This window comes from Mustelus asterias, chromosome 8 (assembly GCF_964213995.1).
Source record: "Mustelus asterias chromosome 8, sMusAst1.hap1.1, whole genome shotgun sequence".
NCBI lineage: Eukaryota > Metazoa > Chordata > Chondrichthyes > Carcharhiniformes > Triakidae > Mustelus > Mustelus asterias.
In genome coordinates this window covers 18,960,852-18,982,069 of record NC_135808.1, presented here as the reverse complement: position 1 = coordinate 18,982,069, position 21,218 = coordinate 18,960,852, and the positions used below count along the sequence as shown (strand labels likewise).

Here is a 21,218-nt window from a genome sequence, read left to right as displayed (position 1 = left end):
CAACAACCCAAGCCTCCTCCAAAGCCTTTTTTGCTTTTGTTTTCCCGATAGATCAAAGCAGGGTATCTATTAACTGGCGGAAGGACAATGTCCTGGTCTTACCTTTTATCAAAGGGCCCTTGGTAGTCAGGACGGAAAATTTTGTTGGATCGTCTGCCATGGCGATATCAGTTCGGCCAGCTGGATGGAACACCCTCGGCAGGAGCCCGTTGCTGTGCTTTTAGCCTGAAAGGAATAGAAAGAAAATGTCAATTCCCACATTGTTACACAATCTGCTGACGAAAGTGCAAAGTTGCTCTTTGTTGCTGCTCCCTCTCTCTCTCTCTCGATCGGAAGAGAAAGGATTGTTGCCACAATGTGAATCCAACAAGAATGTCCTCTCTTGGAGGTCATTTTCATGGCTCTGTCATCATTTCTCAACCAGTAAATCTTCCAGCTATATCAATAAGGCACCTGTCATGTGTAATAATCGTTAATCACCATGAAGATAATGGGGGGAATTTTACAGGAATCATAGTGGGCCGGGGAACAAAGAATGAAGAAAATTACAGCACAGGAACAGGCCCTTCGGCCCTCTAAGCCTGCACCGACTATGCTGCCCGACTGAACTAAAACCCCCCACACTTTCGGGGACCGTATTCCTCTATTCCCATCCTACTCATGTATTTGTCAAGACGCCCCTTAAAAGTCACTACCATATCCGCTTCCACTACCTCCCCCGGCAACGAGTTCCAGGCACCCACCCTGGGAAAAAGCTTCTGACTATCCACTCTGTCCATGCCTTTCATAATCTTGTAGACTTCTATCAGGTCGCCCCTCAACCTCCGTTGTTCCAGTGAGAACAAATCAAATTTCACCAACCTCTCCTCATAGCTAATGCCCTCCATCCCAGGCAACATCCTGGTAAATCTTTTCTGTACCCTCTGTACCCTTCTGTACCCTCTCCAAAGCCTCCACATCCTTCTGGTAGTGTGGCGACCAGAATTGAACACTATATTCCAAGTGCAGCCTAACTAAGGTTCTATAAAGCTGCAACATGACTTGCCAATTTTTAAACTCAATATCCTGGCTGATGAAGGCAAGCATTCCGTATACCTCCTTGACTACCTTCTCCACCTGTATTGCCACTTTCAGTAATCTGTGTACCTGTACACCCATTTCCCTTTGCCTATCAATACTGCTAAGAGTTCTGCCATTTATTGTATATTTCCTATCTGTATTAGACCTTCCAAAATGCATTACCTCACATTTGTCCGGATTAAACTCCATCTGCCTTCTCTCCGCCCTAGTCTCCAACTGATCTATATCCTGCTGTATTCTCTGATGGTCCTCATCGCTATCCGCAAATCCACCAACCTTTGTGTTGCCCCAAACTTACCAATCAAACCAGTTACATTTTCCTCCAAATCATTTATATATATTACAAACAGCAAAGGTCCCAGCACTGATCCCTGAGGAATGCAACTTGTCACAGCCCTCAATTCAGAAACGCACCCCTCTACTGCTACCCTCTGTCTTCTTTGACCGAGCCAGTTTTGTATCCACCTTGCCATGCGACTTCACCTTCTGCACCAGTCTGCCATGAGGGACCTTGTCAAAGGCCTTACTGAGGTCCATGTAAACAAAACATCCACTGCCCTACCCTCATCATTCATCTTCGTCACTTTCTCGAAAAACTCAATCAAGTTCGTGAGACACGACCTCCCCTTCACAAAACCATGTTGTCTCTCACTAATACGTCCACTTATTTCCAAGTGGGAATAAATCCTGTCTCGAAGAATCCTCTCCAATAATTTCCCTACCACTGATGTAAGGCTCACCGGCCTGTAATTACCTGGATTATTCTTGCTGTCCTTCTTAAACAAAGGAACAACATTGGCTATTCTCCAATCCTCTGGGACCTCCCCTGTAGTGAGTGAGGATACAAAGATTTCTCTCAAGGCCCCAGAAATTTCCTTCCTTGCCTCTCTCAGTATTCTGGGGTATATCCCATCAGGCCCTGGGGACTTGTCTACCTTAGTGTTTCTCAAGAACCCCAATACCTTCTCCTTTTTGATCTCAACATGACTCAAACTATCTACACATCCTTTCCCAGACTCATCATCCACCAAGCCCTTCTCTTTGGTGAATACTGACACAAAGTACTCATTTAATACCTCACCCATTTCCTCTGGCTCCACGCATATATTCCCTCCCTTGTCCTCGAGTGGGCCAACCCTCTCCCTGGCTACCCTCTTGCTCTTTATATATGTATAAAAAGCCTTAATCCTGCTGGCCAATGATTTTTCATGGCCCATTTTAGCCCGCCTTACTCCTTGCTTAAGTTTTTTTCTACTTTCCTTGTATTCCACACTTGCTTCGTGTGTTCCCAGCCTCCTAGCTTTGACAAATGCTTCCTTTTTCTCTTTGACTAGGCTCACAATATCTCTCGTTATCCAAGGTTCCCAAAACGTGCCATACTTATCCTTCATCCTTACAGGAATGTGTCGGTCCTGAATCCCTATCAACTTACACTTGAAAGCCTCCCACATGCCAGATGTTGATTTTCCCTCAAACATCTGCCTCCAATCTACATTCCTGGGAGAGGGGACCATGCAAAGGCTGGGTTTTCCGGATTTGGGGGGAGCACGGCCAGAAAATCCCACCCAGTGAGTGCCAAATGATTTTCTCTAACAGGTAGCTCGATAAGGCCATAAGACAATGAGGAAATAAGAACAGGAGTAGGCCATTCGGCCCCTCGAGCCTGCTCCACCATGCAATAGGATCATGGCTGATTTGACATTCCTTCCACTTTCCTGCCCTTTCCCCATAGCCCTTGATTCCCTTACTGATCAAACACCTATCTATCTCAGCCTTAAATAGACATCAGCACCGGAATTTTACCGGCCAACGGAGAATTCCATTCTGCGAGCCTCGCCCCGGAATCGGGGTGAGCGAGGCTCGCAGAATGGAATTCTCTGTTGGCCTCGGGCGGGATTTTATGAGCCTCACCCGAGCAAGGTCATAAAATCCCGGCCCAGGGCTCTGCCCGCCCCCCTCCCCTGCCCCGCAGCTGAATTCCTTCATTCATTTACAGGATGTGGGAGTCTCTGGAGCATTTGTTACCCATCCCTTATGACCTTTGAACAGAGGGGCAGTTGAGAGTCAGCCACCTTGCTGAGGGTCTAGAGTCACATGTAGGCCAGACCGGGTCAGGACGGCAGATTTCTTTCCCTAAAGGGGTCATTAGTGAACAAGATGGGGTTTTTTTTAATGACAATCGATGGTAGTTTCATGGTCACTAATTCTGAGCTTTTCAATTCTGGACATTATTAATTGCATTAAGTCCATTAGGTGGGATTTGAACTCATTTACTCAGAATATGATCAGCCCAGGCCACTGAATTATGATGGGGAATCCTATCCCTCTTCACCCCCACCATCACCATTCCCCCCCCTCCCCCACCACCACCTTAACTATTTCTAAAGAGATCAATATGATAATATCTCCATCATTTAAATTAAGGCCATATCTGATTCCTGCCAACAATGACCTCCCCACTCCACCCCCTCGGAGCTATGGACAAAGTTTGCACAATCCTCTCCACTCACTCATCGCTTCCCAAAACTGAGGGGGTGGAGGGGGAAGGGTGGTGGGGGAGGGCGGGGGGCGGGGGGGAAATCTTACCGGTTCATTATCATGCTAGGCACCCTGGGCGGCACAGTGGCACAGTGGTTAGCACAGCTGCCTCACAGCGCCAGGGACCCGGGTTCAATTCCCGGCTTGGGTCACTGTCTGTGTGGAGTTTGCACATTCTCCTCGTATCTGCGCGGGTTTCCTCCAGGTGATCTGGTTTCTTTCCACTGTCCAAAAGATGTGCGGGTTAGGATGATTGACCATGCTAAATTGACCCTTAGTGTCAGGGGGACTAGCAGGGTAAATACGTGGGGTTACGGGGATAGGGCCTGGGTGGGATTGTAGTTGGTGCAGACTTGATGGGCCGAATGGCCTCCTTCTGCACTGTAGGAATTCTCCGACTTTGCAACAAGTGTGTGACTCAAGGTTAAACCAGGAATGACCTAATACCATTGGAATATGTTATCAGGATTGTTTCTTTTGAAAAGTCATTCACCAACCTTGAGGTGAAGCATGGCTGGTTTCTTCCTGTACCCACTTGGAAATGGTTATATTTGAGGTCGGTTAGACAGTGTTACATCCGAGGCCAGCACAACTCGCTGGACGCAGCAAAACTGGATGGGAAATTATTTCTCAGCAAGTTGTTTGAGTCACTTTGACATTTATACTCAGAGTTTCTGTTTTCCCTTTTACTACCTCGGCCGCAAGCTCTGGAATTCCCTCCCTACATCCCTCTGACCCTCTACCTCTCTCTCCTCCTTTCAGACGCTTATTAAAATTTACCCTCTTCACCCAGATTTTGAACATCTCACCCTAAAATCTCCTTCTGTAACCCAGTGTCAAACCTCGTTTGACAATTCCCCTGCAAAGTCGCTCGTGAAGCCTTTATTACCATGAACTGTGTTAATAATGCAAGTTGTGCTGTTAACTTTTTAAAAACAAAATTCATAGAATCCCTACAGCGCAGAAGGAGGCCATTCAGCCAGCTGTCTGACAGAGTAGCCCCATACAATTACCATGGCTAATTCATCTAACCGACACATCTTTGGACACTAAGGGGCAATTGATTTGATTTGATGTGATGTAATCCGATCCAGTTGCTTTTATGGTATTCAAAGTGCTGGAAATTCTTCCGATGGGGAGGTGACGGCCTAGTGGTATTATCACTAGACGATTAATCCAGAAACTCAGCTCATGTTCTGGGACCTGGGTTCGAATCCCGCCACGGCAGATGGTGGAATTTGAATTCAATAAAAAGATATCTGGAATTAAGAATCTACTGATGACCATGAAACCATTGTCGATTGTCGGAAAAACCCATCTGGTTCACAAGGTCCTTTAGGAAAGGAAATCTGCCGTCCTTATCCGGTCTGGCCTACATGTGACTCCAGAGCCATAGCAATGTGGTTGACTCTCAATTGCCCTTGGACAACTAGGGATGGGCAATAAATGCTGGCCAGCCAGTGACGCCCATGTCCCATGAGTGAATTTTTAAAAATCTAAAAAAATCACAATGGCCATTCCAAAACTAACAATCTGCATCATTTAAAGCTCATGTAAGATGCTGAGATCTGTTTGGGACAGTCTACACGGTGGCACAGTGGTTAGCATTGCTGCCTCACAGTGCCAGGGACCTGGGTTCGAGTCCCAGCTTGGGGATTCACTGTCTGTATGGAGTTTGCACATTCTCCCCGTATCTGCGTGGGTTTCCTCCGGGTGCTCCGGTTTCTTCCCACAGTCCAAAGATGTGCGGGTTAGGTTGATTGGCCGTGCTAAATTGACCCGAGTGTCAGAGGGATTAGCAGGGTAAATGTGTGGGGTTATGGGGATAGGGCCTGGGTGGGATTGTGGTTGGTAGCGACTCGATGGGCTGAATGGCCGCCTTCTGTATTGTAGGGACTCTACGATGTTGAAAATACACCTTGGAAGCCTCCGTTGTGAAGAGGGAGGCTTGTTCACCTCATGATATTTTAAACAGGATCACAGAACATATCGCAATGTTTTAAACAGGATACCCAATGACCCATATTCAACATCCCTGCAACACCCACCTTGAAAAACCCAGAGTTATAGATAGAACATTACAGCGCAGTACAGGCCCTTCGGCCCTCGATGTTGCGCCGACCTGTGAAACCAATCTAAAACCCATCTAACCTACACGATTCCAATATCAAAAAGTTTGACTGATTGCAAAAGGACAAGATGCTCACCATAATAATAGAGGTATGTGTGTGTGTGTGTGTGTGTGTGTGTGAAGGCCATGACTAGAATGTTGGCATTGTCACCGCTTCTATTGTGTACAGGAAGGCTGGGCATTTCTCAGTCTTTTGCCTAAGATCAAGCCCAAGATATGGATTGCAAGGATCTTTTATCTCTCTTCTGGGGACCATGAAGTGGATTCAATATGAATTGTTTTTTGGAGCAAGCGGGGAGATGGATTAAAGGCTTGCCCTGTCCACTCCGCACCTTGTCTTTGTAACTTTAAGAAAGGAATAACATTTTTAAATTAAAAAGAAGTTTTAAAAAGCTGTGTGCCTCCTGAGGTTCAAGCACACTGCTCCTCGATATGGGACTCTCAGTGGACAAGGCATTCCCGCTGGTGAATCTTCATGCTGTGGAGATGCCAGCGTTAGACTGGGGTGGGCACAGTAAGAAGTCTCACAACACCAGGTTAAAGTACAACAGGTTTATTTGGAATCACGAGCTTTTGGAGCGCTGCCCCTTCATCAGGTGAGTGGAGAGGTAGGTTCACAAACACGGCATACATAGGCACAGACTCAAATGCAAGATAATTGCAGATTGGAATGTTAAGAATGGTTGGAATGCGAGTCTTTACAGGTAATCAAGTCTTTACAGGTACAGACCGTGTGAGTGGAGAGAGGGATAATCTCAGGTCAAAGAGGTGTGAAAACCCAGGCCAAATGTTGGGGGTCACAGATAGTGTGACATGAACCCAAGATCCCGGTTTAGGCCGTCCTCATGTGTGTAGAACGTGGCTATCAGTTTCTGCTCGGCGATTCTGTGTTGTCGTGTGTCTTGAAGGCCGCCTTGGAGAACGCTTACCCAAAGATCGGAGACTGAATGCCCTTGACTGCTGAAGTGTTCCCCGACTGGAAGGGAACACTCCTGCCTGGTGATTGTCGCGTGATGTCAGTTAATCATTTGTCATAGCGTCTACATGGTCTCGCCAATGTACCATGTACATTGAGGAAGTGCTATTGTATACAAATGCAATGGGTATAAAAATGATCCAGCACTTTCCGCTGGTAAAGTGACTAATAAGCAATTATCTCCTATTTTTAAGTTTAAGTTTTTTAAGTTTATTTATTAGTGTCACAAGTAAGTTTACATTAACACTGCAATGAAGTTACTGTGAAAATCCCCTAGTCACCACACTCCGGTGCCTGTTCAGGTACACTGAGGGAGAATTTAGCACGGCCAATGCACCTAACCCGCACGTCTATCTGTGGGAGGAAACCGGAGTTCCCGGAGGAAACGCAGACACGGGGAGAACGTCAAACTCCGCACAGACAGTGACCCGAGGCCGGAATCAAACCCAGATCCCTGGCGCTGTGAAGCAGCAGTATTACCCACTGTGTCACCGTGCCAGGGGAGAGCGCGAATGCAGTCCCCCACTACCACAAATTTTGTAGTCAAGTATCCTGCATTTGGGGGACACCTTTTTTTTCCTCAAAAAATACACTTTATCCATAAAATATCCGCAAGAACATTACAATAATTCCAAAATGATCATCACACAAAAAGCAATAATATTCAGGTTCTTTACATACATCAAGTAATATTCTGAGATGTTTCAATACATTAAAGGAAACGCTTCAGACATTTCACAATGGTCTTTGAAATGTTGCAGCTATTTTAAAGGTTGTCCACATGGAAAAAGTTGCACTCCGAGGTGCTTCAGTATATGCAATATTTACTGTATGCATTCAGTTATTCATTTGGCCCCAGTAGGTTCTGCTCCCCTCAGTTCATGGTGGTTGAAAGGTCTTAGACAGCGACATTCCCCACTGCGCCTCCGCAGCAACTGCCCCAAGCTTTGGTGCGTCCCTCAGCACGTAGTCCTGGGCTTTGGAATGTGCCCGACTACAACACTCAGACGGGGACAACTCCTTGTACTGGAGGACCAACAGGTTTCGGGCAGACCACAGAGTGTCTTGTGGTGTTTGCGTGCCGAGGATCTACGCACAGCTTGAGGCAGCCACACACAGAAATGGCCATCGGGAGTAGGGCAATGTTGGACATGCTTTTTCCCCCTTTATCTAGAGGTTTGTACATTGTGAATTCTCTACCCCAGAGTGCAGTGAACACCGGAACACTAAACAGATGTAAGGAGGAGATAGATAGGTTTTTAATTAGTAACGGGATGAAGGGTTATGGGGAGCGGGCAGGAAGGTGGAGGTGAGGCCGAGATGAAATCAGCCATGATCGAATTGAATGGCGGAGCAGGCTCGAGGGGTGGAATTGGCTACTCCAAAGATGTGCACATTAGGTGGATTGACCATGCTAAATTGTCCCTTTGTTTCCAAACGTGTGCAGGTTAGCTGGATTAGCCATGGTAAACGTGCAGGGTTACGGGCATAGGACGGATGGGTGGGGCCTGGTAAGATGCTCTTGAAGAGTCATTGCAGATTTGATGGGCTGAATGGCCTCCTTTTGTAGGGACTCTAAGATTTGTATGTTGTTTCAGAGTTTGTTCCATGGCAACGATCACTAACATTGTCACTTTGCTTGTGCCCGCTATGCCCTCTCGGATGGCATTTGGACTATCTGTACCACCGGTGACAGACAGAAACTGACAAGAGGGGTTGTAGGTGATGTAGAATGATGGGATTGTGCTGTCAGTGAAGTTTAACCCCACAGATTGTCAGTGGTGCTGAGTTTATCCCACCATGCTTCAGTCCCGGAGAGAAGAGGGGAAAGAGTTTCTCCGTGAAAGTGTGGGTGAACGTGTGGAGATGGGACATGTCGTCCGCATTGTAAAATGACACCTGCCCCCCCTCATAGTCCAGGTACAGCCCCACCTTTGTGGCGTTTGCTCTCGGGAAGAGTCGGATCCGTGAGGGGGATGTACCGGCAACATAGTCGCAATCAGGCAGCAGCCACACAGCCCAGTATCCGGTCTCAGGCCTGAGGCTGATGTCACCTTTCCTGTTGGCAGATTCTTGGGCCAACCCCATGAACCACTCAGTCTTCTCGCCCAGCTCCACCTCCCAGTAATGTCTCTCCGATGTGAATCCCTCCGATCCCAGCACGAAGGCACAGTGATCAAACCTCTCCGGGGTGTCAGAGGGCAGTTGCTTTTTGTCTCCGAGACTCACACTGCTCCGGTCCTCAGACACGATGAGCCGGGGATGGGCTGTATCCGGATCCAAAGTCACAGAGGTTGGACCTGTGGGCAATTTACAGTTAACACAATGAAAAATTTAATTTCTGGCTGTATTTTATTCAAATGCTACATTCTGCACCCTCTCCTTTCCTTCTCCTCTATGAACTCTATGAATGGTATGTCTTGTCTGTATAGCGCGCAAGAAACAATACTTTTCACTGTATCCCAATACATGGGGCGGCACAGTGGCACAGTGGTTAGCACTGCTGTCTTACAGCAGCAGAGACCCAGGTTCGATTCCTGTCTTGGGTCACTGTCCGTGTGGAGTTTGCATGTTTTCCCCATATCTGCGTGGGTTACCTCCGGGTGCTCCGATTTCCTCCCACACTCTAAAGATGTGCGGGTTAGGTTGATTGGCCATGCTAAATTGCCCCTTCGTGTCAGGGAGATTAGCAGGGTAAATATGTGGGGCTGCTGGGTAGGGTTGTGGTCACTGCAGACTCGATGGGCTGAATGGCCTCCTTCTGCACTGTAGGGATTCTATGATTCTATGTGACAATAATAAATCAAATTAAATCAAGTCCCTCCCTTGCTTTCTTTTCTTGTCTTTCCTGAACACTTTGTGTCCAGCAACATTTAGCATCAAATCCTGCCCTTTTTTGGAACAAGGTCTCCATTATCGTCACAATATCATCTTCCCACTTGGTTATCTGCACCTACGGCTCACCAAGTGGGCACAGCAGCCTAATTTAGATTCTAATCCATTCCATTCCATCTTACTCTGACCCCATCTAATACCTTACTGTCCCCTACTCTGGTGCTCTGTCTCTCCCAATTCTTGATGCACCTTTTCCCTACTTTCTAATGCTACGGGCTGCTTCCCATCTCCGAGCCAGATTGGTTCAAACTTCATTAGCAAATCGCCTTATGAGGACATTGGTCCCAGCTCTGCTGAGGTGCAATCCGTCCAGCTTGTACAGGACCCACCTCTCCCATAAGCAATCCCAATATCCCATGAATCTATAGCCCCCTCCATCTCCCCAGACACACATTTATCTCCTATATCCTCCATTTTCTCTATGACCAATATGTGGTACAATGGGTAATCTTTGATTACTATCACTTGCTGCCTTTTTTCCCTAGACTTCTAAGATTTGCCTGTGCAAAAACCATACCTCTCTTTCTACCGATGGCATTGATATGAATGTACAGAATGAGCTCCCCACTGGCTGGTTCCAATGCTGACTGCCACAGTGGCACAGTGGTTAGCACTGCTGGCTCACAGTGCCAGGAACCCGGGTTTGATTCCTGGCCTTGGGTGACTGTGTGGAGTTTGCACTTTCTCTCTGTGTCTTCGTGGGTTTCCTCCGGGTGCTCTGATTTCCTCCCACACTCCAAAGATGTGCAGGTTAGGTGGATTGGCTATGCTAAATTGCCCCTTAGTGTCCCAAGATGTGTAGGTTAGGGGGATTAGTGGGGTAAATGCACGGGGTTACAGGGATAGAGCCTGGGTAAGTTGCTCTGTTGGAATGTTGGTGCAGACTCGATGGGCTGAATGGCCTCCTTCTGCACTGTAGGGACTCTACAATTCTATACTCCAGTCCCCCTGCAGTATAGGCCAACATGCCAGTTGCCTTTCTAATTGCTTGCTGCACCTGCATGCTAACTTTCTGCATTCCTTGCATGTGTGCACTTAGCCCCTCCGAACATTAACATTCACAAGTATCACACCTTCTAAAAATGTTCTGCTTTTCCATTCTTAGAACCAAAGGGAATAACTTACCCATTGTACTCCATCTGTCATCTTGTTGCGGACCTGTCTAAATCTCTTTTCAGCCTCCTGGCTCCTCACAGCCTACATTCCCATTTAGCTTTGTTTCGTCAGCAGTGGTGTAGCAGTATCGTTGCTGGACTAGCAATCCAGTGATCCACAGTAATGCTCTGGGGACCTGGGTTCAAATCCCACCATTGCAGATGGTGAAATTTGAATTTATTTAAAAATCTGGAATTAAAAGTCTAATGATGACCACAAAACCATTGTTGATTGTTGTAAAAACCCATCTGGTTCACTAATGCCCTTCAGGGAAGGAAATCTGCCATCCTTACCTGGTCTGGCCTACATGCGATTCCAGACCCACAGCAATGAGGTTGACTCTTAACTGCCCTTAGGAATGGGCAACAAATGCTGGCCCAGCCAACGACACCCACATCCCATGAACAAATAAAAAAAAACTCAGATACATTACTCTCCGTCTCTTCATCTAAGTTCATTCATACAGGTTGTGAATGGCAGAGGCCCCAGTACCTGTTCTTGTGGCACTCCCACTAGTTACTGACTGGCAACTTGAAAATGCCCTGTGTATCCCCACTCTAAGGAGTCTAACACCAGGTTAAAGTCCAACAGGTTTATTTGGTAGCAAATGCCACTAGCTTTCGGAGCGCTGCTCCTTCGTCCGAAGGAGCAGCGCTCTGAAAGCTAATGGCATTTGCTACCAAATAAACCTGTTGGACTTTAACCTGGTGTTGTTAGACTCCTTACTGTGTTTACCCCAGTCCAACGCCGGCATCTCCACATCATATCCCCACTCTGCCAGTTGCAAAAATAGCCATTGACCATTGCCCTTTGCTTCCCGGGTCTGAACCAACTTTTGGATCCACCTTGCTCCTGAATCCCTTGGGCCTTTTACCTTTAGTGACCAGTTTGTTTGGTGGGACTTGTCAGAAGCCTGGATAAAATCCATACAGACTACATGAAGTGCACTACGCTCATCATGTGTCCTTGATATCTCCTCACAGATTCAATCCAAGTTCGTCAGGCATGACATTCCCTTACGGAATCCATGTTGAGTGGTTACGGCGCGGATTTTTTGTAGATTCAGCAGACATTGCGGGTTGCTTCACACAGTTAGCCAGAGGAATGCAGAAGAAAGCAAAGTAGGGGGCAGAGTAGATCAGGAGTTCCCATTGGTGGTAAGATTGAGAACCAGAGAGTGTAGGTTTAAGGTAACTAGCACAAGAAACGATGGGGACACGGGGAAAATCTTTTTCACACAGTGAGTAGTTAGATTCTGGAATGCACTGCCTGAAAGTTTAGGTTTAAATTTATTTATTAGTGTCACAAGTAGGCTTACGTTACCACTGCAATGAAGTTACTGTGAAAATCCCCAGTTTGCCACACTTAGGTGCCTGTTCGGGTACACTGAGGGAGAATTTAGCACGGTCCAATGCACCTAACCAGCTCGTCTTTCGGACTGTGGGAGGAAACCGGAGCACCCGAAGGAAACCCACGCAGACACGGGGAGAACGTGCAGACTCCGCACAGACAGTGACCCAAGCCGGAAATCGAACCCAGGTCCCTGGCGCTGTGAGGAAGCAGTGCTAACCATTGTGCCACCGTGCCACCCTGTGTGGTGTGTGTGGTGGAAACAGGTTCAATCGAGGCATTCGGAGAGGGAATTGAATTATCTGAAAAGGATTGAGTGCGCCGGGCTCCGAGGAGAAGACAGAGGAGTGGCACTAGATGAATCACTCCTTCAGAGGGCTAGCACAGATGCAATGGGTCAAATGGCCTCCTTCTGCATAGGAACCATTCTGTGATTCCATGCTTTGATTCTATGAGATTCAAGGGGGACCTCTGGAGTAACCACTGACATTGTGCACATTTAACCTGTGGTCAGGGAATCTGGTTATGCTCTTTACATCTGAGTGCATTTATCACCAAAAAGAATCTAAGAGTTATACCAGGGTTAATGGTGTCCATCATTTCCCTCCACGCTATGTACTGTAAAGGGCCTTTGAACTTTCCAATAGACAAGGCGGTATCTGCTACGGACGGTACTTTATAGTTCTCACCGGTTCTGTAAAAATTAAACAAGCAATGCAATAAATTGACCGCACACATTGCTGGCTCGCTTCTAGGTTAAACAGAATGTCAGTGAAGAGAATGTCCTACCTCCTCTTCTGACAGACTTCTTCCTAAAATAAACAAAATACAGAAACGTGTTCATGAAAAATTGACCATCCACAATCAGGCAGCAGACATCAAACTCAAGGTTACAATTTACTAGGAATTAGCATTCTCACTGCTGGGTCCAACAGAGGATATAAGTGCTACTTCCAAACTGAATCAATAACTTGCCCTTGGGTTTGGGTGGGGGAGCTGGTGGCAGCGTCATTTAAAAATGACTTGAAATTGGACATGTTGTAGGCAATGAGGAGGATATAGACAGAGTTCAGGAGGATATAGACTGTTGAAATGGGCAGACACAAGGCAGAATAAACCACACATGCCAGAATTCTACCGCCTCGCCCGCCCGAGGCTCGTAAGATCCTGCCCAAGGCCAACGGAAAATGCCGTTCTGCGAGCCTTGCCCGCCACGATTCCAGGGCGGGCGAGGTGGTAAAATTCCGACCGTAGAGTCACAGAGGAATACAACACGGAAACAGGCCCTTCGGCCCAATTGCTCTATACTGACCATGGTGCCCTCCCAGCTAGTCCCAGTTGCCCGCCTTTGGCCCATATCCCTTTAATCCTTTCCCCTCCATGTACTGATCCAAATGTTGCTATTGAACCTGCCGCAACCACTTTCTCTGGCAGCTCATTCCATACACGCACCACCCTCTGCGTGAAAACGTTGGCCCTCAGGTTTCCTTTTAAATCTTTCCCCTCTCACCTTCAATCTCTCACCTTAGTTTTCAATTCCCCTTCCCTGGGGAAAAGACCATGAGTGAAAGGTTATCAGGGTTAGATGGGAATGTGGACGAGGTTACAATCAGATGAGCCATGATCTAATCTAATGGTGGAGCAGGTTCGAGGGGCCGAGTGGCCTCCTGCTTCTCATTCGTCTGTTCATGTTATGAGGCAGATAGCTGCTGCCTGTGTTGTTGCAAGCTAGAATTTCATTGCAGCTGAAATGATTGATTTTGATGCTCGCTATCAGAGGTCGGTACAAGTCTCAATCAGAGACCTAGAGGGAGTATTTTAATTTACGGGTTCATATCCACAGATCTCTAAAGGTTGCCACTCAAGTGGATAGAGCTGTGAAGAAGGCCTATAGTGTGTTAGCTTTTATTAACAGGGGGTTGGAGTTTAAGAGCCGTGGGGTTATGCTGCAACTGTACAGGACCTTGGTGAGACCACATTTGGAATATTGTGTGCAGTTCTGGTCACCTCACTATAAGAAGGATGTGGAAGCGCTGGAAAGAGTGCAGAGGAGATTTACCAGGATGCTGCTATCAGAGGTCGGTACAAGTCTCAATCAGAGACCTAGAGGGAGTATTTTAATTTACCCTGAGCAGCAGATAGGAGTGGAGGAAGAGAGTGGTGTCAGTTAGATGGATAGAATCTAATAGTCTGCTCACCCTTATCATGGAGGGAAGGTCATTGATGGAACTCCCTTCCTAACAGCACAGTGGGTGTACCTACACCGCATGGACTGCAGCGCTTCAAGGTGGCAGATCAGCATCACCTTCCCAAGGGAAATTAGGGATGGGCAACGAATACTGGCCTCTAGAATCATAGAATGTGCAGAAGGAGGCTATTCAGCCCATCAAATCTGCACTGACCACAATCCCACCCAGGCCCTATCCCCATAACCCCATTTACCCGAGCTAATCCCCCGACACAAAGAGTCAATTTAGTATGGCCAATCCATCTAACCTGCACAGCTTTGGACTGTGGGAGGAAACCAGAGGAAACCCATGCAGACACGGGGAGAACGTGTAGAATTCACATAGACAGTGACCCAAGCCGGGAATCGAACTCGGGTCCCTGGGGCTGTGAGGCAGCAGTGCTAACCACTGTGTCACCGTGCCACCCCTAGCTAGTGATACCCACCCACATGCCATGGACAAATAAACACAACATTGAGGCAGTTGAAGATGTTTGAGCCAAGACCCTAAAGAACTTCTGCAGTGATGCCCTGGGCCTGTGATGATTGGCTTCTAACAACCACAACCATCTTCCTTTGCGCCAGATATGACTTCCAATCAGTGGACACTTTGGGGAGCCTTTGGTGGTTGGGGCAGCCCGATGGCACAGTGGTTAGCACTGCTACCTCACAGTGCCAGGAGCCTGAGTTCAATTCCCGGCTTGGGTCACTATCTGTGTGGAGTTTGCATGTTCTCCCTGTGTCTGTGTGGACTTCCCCGAATGCTCCGGTTTCCTCCCACAATCCAAAGATGTGAAGGTTAGATAGATTGGCCATGATAAATTGCTGTTTAGTTTTCCAAAATGTGTTGGGGGAAGTAGTGGGGAAATACATGGAGTTACGGAGATAGGGCTTGGGTAGGATGCCCTGTCGGGAGTCGGTGCAGACTCAATGGGCTGAATGGCCTCCTTCTGTACTGCAGGGATCCTATAATTCAGGGGGAACATGATAGTTTGAGGAAGTAGGAGCAAGAGGCATAATGAAAGGCCTTGTGGGGATTGCAAACCTGGTGGATTGAGACAGGAATTCAGACATTCGGGAGTGTGGCACTAGGAGGCCTGGGCATAAATGATTTGGTGGCAGTCAGGGGAGAGGGGGGGGGGGGGGGGGGGGGCGGAATTTTGTCTCCATCAAACTCCTTTTTCAAGTTTGCTGATGACACTACTGTAGTGGGTCGGATCTCAAACAATGATACGGAGTATGGGAAAGAGATAAAGAATCTGGTGAACTGGTGCGGCAACAATAATCTCTCCCTCGATGTCAACAAAATGAAGGAGATTGTCATCGACTTCAGGAAGCGTGGTGGAGAACATGCCCCTGTCTACATCAACAGAGATGAAGTGGAAATGGTCGAGAGCTTCAAGTTTCTAGGTGTCCAGATCACCGACAACCTGTCCTGGACCCTCCAAGCAAATGCGATGGTTAAAAAAGGCCACCAACGCCTCTACTTTTTCAGAAGGCGAAGGAAATTTGGTATGTCTGCCAAGACTCTCACCAATTTTTACAGTTGCACCACAGAAATTATTTCAAAGTTACCATTGATTATTTTTCAATTGCCACATTCCGTGGAATTAATGAGCAACATAGTCCTCACCTTCATAAATTTCACTCTGTCTTGCTGCTCCATCTGTTGCTGCAACTTTGAGAGTTCCTCAGCAATGGAATATAAATTCTCCTGGATTTTCTGCAGGTTTTTCTCCATTGTGTCCAGAATCCTCTCCTTGTCTCTCCTGAGCTCTCGGAGTAAACGCTGTTCTTTCTCGGTGAGAATCTGGTGCATTTTAGTGAACTCGGATGTGATGTGTGTCTGCAGACTGCTGGACTGCTCCTTAACGAATGAAATGTGGAAAATAAATATTTATTTATTTATATAGGGTGGCATGGTGGCTCAGTGGTTAGAACTGCTGCCTCGCAGCGCCAGGGACCCGGGTTCAATTCCTGGCTTGGGTCACTGTCTGTGTGGAGTTTACATGTTCTCCTCGCGTCTGCGTGGGTTTCCTCCGGGTGCTCCGGTTTCCTCCCACACTCCAGAGATGTGCAGATGGATTGCCCATGTTAAATTGACCCTTTGTGTCAGGGGGACTAGCTAGGGTAAATGCATGGGGTTATGGGGATAGGACCTGGGTGGGATTGTAGTCAGTGCAGACTCGATAGGCCGAATGGCTTTCTTCCGCACTGTAGGGATTCTATGATTCAATATATAAGAATCATGTCCCGCGATAGAAGTGATGTGGAGATGCCGGCGTTGGACTGGGGTGGGCACAGTAAGAAGTCTCACAACACCAGGTTAAAGTCCAACAAGTTTATTTGGAATCACGAGCTTTCGGAGTGCTGCTCCTTCCTCAGGTGAGTGGAGGTAGGTTCACAAACACGGCAAATATCTACATCCACTCAGCTGATGAAGGAGCAGTGCTCCGAAAGCTCGTGATTCCAAATAAACCTGTTGGACTTTCACGCGATACAGGGGAACAAAACTCACCCGGATCCCAGGAAATCAGCACAGGGAGAAACTTACCCTGACTTCAGAAATCTTTCTGATCTGTTTCAGTTCACTTTCCAGAAACATCGATTTCTTCTCTGAGAGAGATTTGAAAGTTGATTTCAGTTGATCCTGGGATAGGGAGAGGAGATCACAGAATGAAAGTGTCAGACTCCGAAACAATGTGATCAAAATAATCTGGTGATGAAACCCAGTCCCATCTCACCTTGTAGATTTCAACAGCTTCTTTAATGGGGATGAAGTTGTGGGATTTGTGTTCCCGGGAATCTCTACAAATCAAACAGATCAATTTCTTGTCAGTTTGACAGAAGAGTTTCATTTCTTCCTCATGTTCCTGGCAGTGAGGTTTACTTCCCTCCTCTCCCGGATTCAGGGTCCATTTCCTAGCTTTCTCCGCCAATCTGGCCAAATTCCTGTTGATCGTCAGCTTTCCTTTGGGAAATTCCTGCCTGCATTCCGGGCAGGAGTTTCCCCCACACCCTGTGATACAGGAGCGGCAGAAGTTATGCCCACACTCCAGGGAGACTGGGTCGGTGAAGAAGTCCAGACAAACGGAGCAATTTACATCTTCGGTCCAGCTCTCAGGCACCTGTGTGGAGGACATGTTCACACCCCAGCCACTTCCTGATTTTAACCCCACTTTCAGTTTCGCTGTTTTCCTTTGAGCTCCAGAGCAAATGCAATAAATATTTCACGGATTCCACTTCCTACTTTAAACTCTGCCATCAGGAGTCGCTGCTGCTGGATATTTCTCAAGCATGCACGCTAAGTGTTTGAATGAATGTCGTGGGACAAAAGGGTATGAAACATACTGGCTTTATTTACTCTATGAACCAGTTTAATGTGCGGAGGCAGGAAACGCTCTCTTGCAGACGTTGGAATAATTGCATTCATTTCAAATGTTTTGCAGATGTTCTGAATCTGTCAGCAACTGTGAAAAATTATCCCGGATTTGATCAAATATTTATTGCATCATCCGACCGCCATTGATCTGCATCTCATCCCACAGTTGATTAATTTAGTGTAAGTATTTGGAGCGGAAAAGCCGGGAGGTGCGGGGTACGAGGGAACAAGGTTTGCTAGGGGATGCTGCGGTACATTATGGGGCCAGTACTGAGACACACACACAGTCACACATAAAACAGAGACACACACAACTCATATCAATTTGCTTAATTCATAGGGGCAGGTACAGAAAAAAGACACAAATATCGTTACAGATACACCTCTTTTTCCCCAAAAATATACTTCTTTCGTAGAATCCCTACAATGCAGAAGGAGGCCATTCGGCCCATCAAACCTGCACCGACCACAATCCCACCCAGGCCCTTTTCCTGTCACCCCAAACATTTACCCTGCTAATCTCCCTGACACTGGGGTCAATTTAGCATGGCCAATCATGCTTTGTCTGTATAGTATGCAAGATACAATACTTTTCACTGTATACTAATCCATGTGACAATAATAAATCAAATCAAACCTAACCACCTTTGGAGTGTGGGAGGAAACCCACACAGACACAGGGAGAATGTGCAAACTCCACACTAACAGTCACCCAAAGCCAGAATTGAACCCAAGTCCCTGGCGCTGTGAGGCAGCAGTGCTAACCACTGAGCCACCATGCTGCCCATATATATCTGCAAGAACATTACAATCATGTGATGACCATCAAATAAAAAGCAATAATATTCAGGTTCTTTACATACATCAAGTAACATTCTGAGATGCTTCAAAAAAACAATGGAACACAACGCAGTGGCATAATTGTTAGCACAGCTGCCTCACAGCGTTAGGGACCCGGGTTCAATTCCCAGCCTTGGGTCACTGTCTGTGTGGAGTCTGCACGTTCTCCACGTGTCTGCGTGGGTTTCCTCCGGGTGCTCGGGTTTCCTCCCACAGTCCAAAGATGTGCAGGTTAGGTTGATTGGCCATGCTAAATTGATCATTAGTGTCAGGGAGATTAGCAGGGTAAATACCTGGGGTTACAGGGATAGGGCCTGGGTGGGTGCTGGCTCAATGGGCCGAATGGCCTCTTTCTGTTCTCTAGGGATTCTATGAAACGTTTCAGACATTCAGCAAAGGTCTATTGATTTATTATTGTCACATGTATTACTATACAGTGAAAAGTATTATTTCTTGTGCGCTATACAGACAAAACATACCGTTCACAGAGAAGAGAATGAGAGAGTGCAGAATGTACTGTTACAGTCATAGCTAGGGTGTAGAGAACGAACAACTTAATTCGAGGTAGGTCCATTCAAAATTCTAATGGCAGCAGGGAAGAAGCTGTTCTTGAGTCGGTTGGTTCCTGTCCTCAGACTTTTGTATCTTTCTCTTGATGGAAGAAGGCGGAAGAGAGGCTGTCTGGGGTGCATGGGGACCTTAGTTATGCTTGCTGCTTTTCCGAGGCAGCAGGAAGTGTGCACAGTGTCAATGGATGGGAGGCTGGTTTGCGCGATGGACTGGGCTTCAGTCACGATCCTTTGTAGTTTCTTGCGGTCTTGGATAGAGGAGGAGCCACACAAAGCTTTTTTACAAATATTGCAAAGTTATTTTAAAGGTTGTCTACATAGAAAAGGTTGCACTCCAAAGTGCTTCAGTACAACTGAGATACATGCAATATTTGCTGTATGCATTCAGTGAACCATTTGGCCCGAGGAGGTTCTGCTCCCTTCAGCTCACTGTGGGTGAAAGATAGGCGTGCAGATCCACAGTTCCCCGAAGGTGCCAATTCAGGTGGACAAGGTGGTCAAGAAGGCGTATGGCATACTGGCCTTCATCGGTCAGGGCGTTGAGTATAGGAATTGGAAAATCATGTTGCAGCTCTATAAGACTTTGGTTTGGTCGCATTTGGAGTATTGCGTACAATTCTGGTTGCCACACTACCGGAAGGATGTTGCTACATTGTAAAGGGTGCAGAAGATATTTACCAGGATGTTGCCTGGTTTGGAGGATATGAACTATGAGGAAAGATTGAACAAACTTGGATTGTTTTCATTGGAGCGATGGAGGATGAGGGAGAGACCTGATAGAGGTTTACAAGATTATGACAGGCTTGGATAGAGTGGACAGTCAGAGTCTTTTTCCCGGGGGTCAAAGGGTCAATTACTCGGGGGCATAGGTTGAAAGTGAGAGTTCAAAAGAGATGTCAGGGGCAAGTTTTTCACACAGCGAGTGGTGAATGCCTGGAACGTGCGGCTGGAGGAGGTGGTGGAAGCAGATTCTATAACAACGTTCAAGAAGCATCTGGATAGATACATGAATAGGCAGGGAATAGAGCGATATGAACCACCCAGAGGCAAGAAAATATTAGATTAGAGGGGCATCTGTGTCGGCACAGACTTGGTGGGCCAAAGGGCCTGTTCCTGGGCTGTACTGTTCTTTGTTCTTTGTCTTAGACAGCGACCTTCCCCACTGAGCCTCTGCAGCAGCTGCTCCCCAAGCTTTAGTGCGTCCCTCAGCACCTGGGCTTTGGAATGTGCCAGTCTGCAACACTCAGTCGGGGAGAACTCCTTGTAGACTTAAAAGAAACATAATTTTTTCCAATTAAAATACTTAAAATCCAAGTTTGTTCAATCTTTCCTCATAATTCATATCCTCCAAACCAGGCAACATCCTGGTAAATCTCTTCTGCACCCTTTACAATGTAGCAACATCCTTCCGGTAGTGTGGTGACCAGAATTGTACGCAATACTCCAAATGTGACCGAACCAAAGTCTTATAGAGCTGCAACATGATTTTCCAATTCCTATACTCAAAATACAATTGTTAACAGCCACCTATCTCTATTGTTCCAATTTAGCAGTATTCTCCATAGACATTAATTCAAAGAACAAAGAACAATACAGCACAGGAACAGGCTCTTCGGCCCTCCAAGCCCGCGCCGCTCCCTGGTCCAAACTAGACCATTCTTTTGTATCCCTCCATTCCCACTCCGTTCATGTGGCTATCTAGATAAGTCTTAAACGTTCCCAGTGTGTCCGCCTCCACCACCTTGCCCGGCAGCGCATTCCAGGCCCCCACCACCCTCTGTGTAAAATACATCCTTCTGATATCCGTGTTAAACCTCCCCCCCCCCCCTCACTTTGAACCTATGATCCCTCATGAACGTCACCACCGACCTGGGAAAAAGCTTCCCACCGTTCACCTATCTATGCCTTTCATAATTTTATGCACCTCTATTAGGTCACCCCCTCATCCTCCGTCTTTCCAGTGAGAACAACCCCAGTTTACCCAATCTCTCCTCATAACTAAGCCCTTCCATACCAGGCAACATCCTGGTAAACCTCCTCTGCACTCTCTCTAAAGTCTCCACGTCCTTCTGGTA

The 21,218-nt window shown here is 47.0% G+C and overlaps 1 protein-coding gene across 1 annotated transcript; it reads right to left on the bottom strand.

Annotated features, from left to right (window-relative positions):
• Positions 1–6,288: 6,288 nt before the first annotated feature.
• Positions 6,289–17,521, bottom strand: LOC144497839 (zinc-binding protein A33-like). Its single transcript, XM_078219281.1, has 6 exons — positions 17,097–17,521; positions 16,907–17,002; positions 15,986–16,219; positions 12,915–12,937; positions 12,704–12,819; positions 6,289–9,025 (listed from the first exon to the last, which is right to left on the bottom strand). Exons 1-6 carry the CDS (start codon positions 17,493–17,495, stop codon positions 8,475–8,477), a joined length of 1,419 nt encoding a protein of 472 aa, XP_078075407.1. The 5' UTR covers positions 17,496–17,521; the 3' UTR covers positions 6,289–8,474.
• Between the last annotated feature and the right edge of the window lie 3,697 nt (positions 17,522–21,218).

Bases quoted from the DNA above. Each gene is read 5' to 3' on its own strand.
- LOC144497839 (XM_078219281.1), bottom strand. From the start codon at position 17,495: ATGTCCTCCACACAGGTGCCTGAGAGCTGGACCGAAGATGTAAATTGC. The intron at 17,003-17,096 runs GTGAGATGGGAC...TCCCTATCCCAG, and splicing joins AAGCTGTTGAAATCTACAAG to GATCAACTGAAATCAACTTT. The intron at 9,026-12,703 runs GTATAACTCTTA...AATTGCCCACAG, and splicing joins GATGGACACCATTAACCCTG to GTCCAACCTCTGTGACTTTG.